General features: G+C 56.9%; 1 protein-coding gene across 1 annotated transcript in view; it reads right to left on the bottom strand.

Moving 5' to 3' along the window:
• The window catches only part of ALDH4A1 (aldehyde dehydrogenase 4 family, member A1), a gene marked incomplete at both ends in the record, with an annotated part of 6,258 nt that extends 2,112 nt beyond the window's left edge, over positions 1 to 4,146 (bottom strand). Inside the window, 6 exons of the mRNA XM_008941920.1 lie at positions 2,127 to 2,201; positions 2,315 to 2,464; positions 2,945 to 3,100; positions 3,471 to 3,518; positions 3,631 to 3,723; positions 3,998 to 4,146. Coding sequence (XP_008940168.1) covers positions 2,127 to 2,201; positions 2,315 to 2,464; positions 2,945 to 3,100; positions 3,471 to 3,518; positions 3,631 to 3,723; positions 3,998 to 4,146 — 671 coding nt within the window. The remainder of the gene's footprint in view (positions 1 to 2,126; positions 2,202 to 2,314; positions 2,465 to 2,944; positions 3,101 to 3,470; positions 3,519 to 3,630; positions 3,724 to 3,997) is intronic.
• Positions 4,147 to 4,801: the final 655 nt, after the last annotated feature.

Below are 4,801 nucleotides of genomic sequence, written 5' to 3'. Positions count from 1 at the left end.
ATAGATGTGGCCCTTGGGGACAAGGTTTAGTGGTCATGGGAGTGCTGAGTTGACAGTTGGACTTGTTGATCTTAGAGCTCTTTTCCACCCTTCAGGACTCCACAATCCTGTGATAAAGGCTCTGGCTGAAGTCTCTGCCAGCCCTCATCTGAAGAGAAGGCACCTTTGGGTGATTCTCACCTTCCTTTGACCTGAGCACTGGTTTTGAAACACTCTGTGGCTGCCCTGGTCAGCTGGAGGCACAAACCCCTCCCCTTTCACCCCCTCCCTTGTGGGCACACAGAGTTTTGCCTTCCCACAGAAAGCCACGGAGCTGTTTTATGTCTGAGATGTGCTGGCACTGCCAGGGAAGGTGCTTGGGAGGCAGCAAGTGCTGTCACTGGGCTCAGCACACCCTGGCAGGGGAGTTGTGCCAGCCCCAGCACTAAAATCAAACCTCACACTCAGATTAATCCCAGGAAGGTTTTGGGATTGGCTCAACCAGGGGCTCACAGTGCAGGCAGAGCTCCTTCCTGGCTCCCCTCCTCCACTATTCACCTCCAACTGGTGAGAAAACTAAACCAAAAAAAGCCCTCTAAGCAACTGGGAAATCTCACTCAGGCCATGGCTGGAGACAGGATTCCTGGCAGCCTGGGCACTGCTGCAGTGTGGCATCTGCTCCATTCCTGAGGAAACCCTGCTCCCAACCCTGCAGTGGCATTAACCACACTGTGCTCTCCAGCTCTTTAGGCAGCAGCAACGTTCAAACCCCTAGGAAGCACACTGTGGTGGCTAAAACACTGGGGATCTAATTAATATCCCCTTATTAAGCACCACTTTCACTTCAATTTAATTCCAGGTACCACCTGCTGCTGAGCTTTTCAAGTCACCCACTGATGCCTGGCTCCTTTTTGGCCCAGGGGGATCCCACTGGCACTGGGTGGGAATTGGTGGCCACGCTCACAAAGGGAGAGGCAGATGCACTGCAGGGAGCCCAAAACTCTGCCCCCAGACCTGCCAGCACAGGCTCACCCCATCCCAGCAACGTCTGTCTGCTCCAGGATGAGTTTATCACCAACCACCCCAAAGCCCAGGACCTTCCCTCAAATCCTGGGGTGGGAGGAACTCATCTCCCCCCCAAAAAAAAACCTCCCCAGCTCCACACCAGCTTCACCCTCTTCCTTCCTCCTCTCTGCCAAAAGGGACACGTCCAAGGGCTTCCCCTTGAATACAGCTTTAAAATGTGACATCCCCAAATTAGCCCAATCTCAGCCTCTTCCACCTGCAGCACAGCACACAACAGCTGGAGGGGTTGGCTTTGGTGCCAGAAAGAACCAAATCAGTAAAGAGCTTATGACAATTTTGTGCTGTTCTGTTAGGTTTTTGCAAGAATAAATGAATTAATCCTGGCCCAAATTCATCAGGTTGTTACAGTCTCTCCCCAAAACCCACCCTGCAAAGGCAGACTTGAGAGGCACATCAGAGTGGGATGTGTACAGAAATGCTCTTTACTGATAATTGGAATTTTTGGACCATCTTTTCACAGCTGCCAGGATCTCCTGTCTCCTAGCACAGCACTAAACACCAGGGCCATGACCTCTCCTACCTTCACCCTCACACACCCACTGAACCCAAAAAAGTGCCACCCAAGAGGGACCTGGGCAATAGGAAGCTGATGATGTGACAGCTCCCTGAAGCCCTGTTCACAGAGCAAGCACCACGCAGGGGAACAACCCCTCTGTGATTCTCCTCTCCCTCCTGCAGCACCCAAACCTTCTCCAGATCTAAAACCCACCCTAGGAATAAAAAGACACCTTGCTTCAGAATAAAAACCCCAGAAGAGCAGGTTTAGGGAGTTCTTCCCTTTCCAACACTCCCCCCCCATCAGTGGGCAGGGCTAAAATCCACCCTTCTTGTAATGAAAGACATCTGAGACTAATTGCAGGAGTGCTGATTGAATTCAAGGGGACCAGCAGAAGCAGGAGCTCAGGTGTGTCCCACCAAAGGGCACCAGGGAGGCCCAATTCACTCCTTGTGGACCCAGACCAGGCAAACCACAGCCTCAGAGAGAGCATGTCCTCCTCCAAGCCCTTCTCCAGACTGTCCTTTCCATCCCTGGCTCTCCTTAAACCCCCCCAGACACTCACCATCAGGGCTGGAGCTCCAGCCAGGTTCCCACCGATGGCTGTGAAGTTGAAGGGAGAGACAGCAGCCACGAAACCCTGCGGGGTGGGAGAGGACAGGGAGTGGTGGGAGCAGCCCAAAACCCAGCCCACAGGAACCTCCCCGGGGGGGGAAACCTCACAGGGGGGAGAGCCCCAGCCCTTCTCCTCACCTCCAGCCCCCGGTAGACCATGCTGTTGGTGCTGATGTCCACGCTGATGGGCTGGCTGTTCTCCAGCTCCAGGGCATACTTGGCGTTGAATCGGAAGAAGTCGATCAGCTCGGCAGCGGCGTCGATCTCCGCCTGGATGACGGTTTTACCCTGCCCGGGGGGAGGTCCCAGCCGGTAAAAGCGGGGAGGGGAGGGTGGTTCGGGGGGGGGATGTGGCAGCCCTGAGCCGCAGGGGGGCGGCCCGGCCCGCCCGGATGGGGTTTGTGGGTTGCCTCTCTCATGCAGGGCATGAGATCGCTTCCCAAAGTTCCTCCTGCCAGCCCCCATCCCACCACCTCTCCTCTGCACCTGATGCAGCCTGTGCCTGTGCCACGGGATGTTCACATCCACCCCTGCAAGGGGGAACCCCGATAATTGTATCCCCCCACACCAGCCCCCCAGCCTCACCCCCCTTCTCAGCAAAGAGCTGAAGATCAGGCTGTATCCCCCCAGCTAGGGGCACTTCTAACAGCACAGCCACTCCCAGTGGCACAAAATGTCTCTTCCTGCCCTGCTTCCCTGACTCCCAGCTCCCAAAATTCCATCCCTGTCCCCCCAGCTGCCCGGGGCAATCCTGCATCCCCCCCATACCTGCCCAATCATGGTTTTGGCCAGCACTTCTGCTCGCCTCGGGCCACTCAGCATGTCAGCTGCCTTCAGGAAGATCTGGGCTCGGTCCTGGATGGGTTTCAGGTCCCATTCCCTCCTTGCTGCCAAGGCAGCGTTAATGGCTTTGTTAATGAGCTCCTGTGGAGGAAAAGGGGAGAGGCAGCAAGGAGGAACCCAGCACCTCTCCCTCACCAGATCGAGGGGCCCCCAGGCACAAACCACAGCAGCCACCTTCCCACCACAACCCCACACCTGCAGCTCCTGCTACCGGTTTGTTCCAGGATCTCTGGGGCTTGGAAAGCCAACACCTGCCCCTGGAGCCTCCCTGCCCACAACCTGAGCTGTGATTTGTGATTCCTCCAGAACTCTCACCCAGCAATCTCAAAGTGCATCATGCCACAAGCCTCACACCCCCACTGTGAGATACAGCTCCCTATACCCAGGCAAAGTGCTGCTGCTTCCCCCACCCACCAAAAAATGAAGAGGGAGGGCAGTGAGGGGGGCTCACCTTGTCAGCATAGCAGTACTTGGCCACCTTGTGTGCATGATTGAATGGCTGAAAAGAGAAGAAAAGCCTCTGCAGTGATCAGTTTGACAGACCTCTCTCCTGCCAGCTGCATCCCCCTGCTCTGTTGTCACCTGCTGAAGAAGTTTTCCCCCAAACTCACCGAGAGCTGGTACCTCACATTCGGTGTCCACACCTCTTCTCCCCCTATCACACAGGGGATGGCTTCTGTCTTGCCCTTCAGGTCAGCGAGTGCCTAAGTGAGAGGAGAGCACCAGGGTGGGAGCTACACACACAGAGCTCCACCAGTTCCTCCCCACCAGCCCCATGAGCAAAGGGGAACCTGAGGTCAGGCTTCCTTCGGTCCCCCAGGCACGGGGTGCCCATGGGCTGTGGGGATGGGGCAGGCACTGGGCAGGACAGGGCTGACCCCCACCCTGGGAAACAGCCTGTGGCTGCCAAGCAGAACCAGAAACACAAACTGGGACCTTAAAGACCCCCTAAAAAAGGCTGATCCCCTGCAGTGGTACCTTCTGAAGAGCTGCTCGCTCGGGGCTCCCTGGTTTAAACTCGAGGATGGGCTCGTTGGTCACCTCGATGGCTGAGCGGTGCTGCCATCGCCGCCTGGGAGAGGAACGAGACAGATGCTGAACCCCCCTCTGATTTCCTCCTTCCCCCCCTACCCCAGGGTCCCAGTAACGCGGGTTTTATCCTAGTTTAAAACACGTGTTGTTATTGCCTAACTGCTCCCTGCCAAGCTCTGCACGCCCGGGCACAGCACTGTCATCACACCCCTGCTCCATCCATGATGATGCCGGAGCCGGAAACCAAGCCTGGACATATCCCCCAGCCAACTGCCACTTCTTGCTATGAAAAAGTTGCTGAAAAAGGAATTTCTAGGGGGGATGACATGCAGGGTGAGCTTCGAATCGATTCGTTTTGCTCCAACACCCTGGCAAAGTCCAGGGCGCGGGGGCAAAAGCCGGGCTGGCACACTCTGCCCGCTCCAGGGAGCGGCTGAACCTTGGTTGGACCTTGGCAGCTTCGGGCTACGCGTTTCCCAAGCGCTTTTAAGCACCATGTTGCCCATCTCAGACAAAAAAAGGGGCAAAAAAAGCAGGAAGAACGCCAAGAAGGGGAGGGGAAGCGCTGCGCTTGGCAGGGAGGAAGGTGGCCAGCGAGAGGCGAGGGAGGGCTGGGCCAGCAAAAGGCACCGCGGGGCACAGCGGCCCTTCAGCACCCCGCGGGTCTTCCCCCCGCCCCGCCCCGCGTGGAAACGCTGCGAGAAAGGGGTTTGGGGAACGGGGGTGGGAAGGGGAGCGAAGGGGTGGGAA

The sequence above is a fragment of the Merops nubicus genome, unplaced genomic scaffold (genome assembly GCF_000691845.1).
Source record: "Merops nubicus isolate BGI_N331 unplaced genomic scaffold, ASM69184v1 scaffold32836, whole genome shotgun sequence".
NCBI lineage: Eukaryota > Metazoa > Chordata > Aves > Coraciiformes > Meropidae > Merops > Merops nubicus.
The sequence above is the reverse complement of the archived record's forward strand: the minus strand, read 5'-3'. Positions and strand labels throughout refer to the sequence as shown.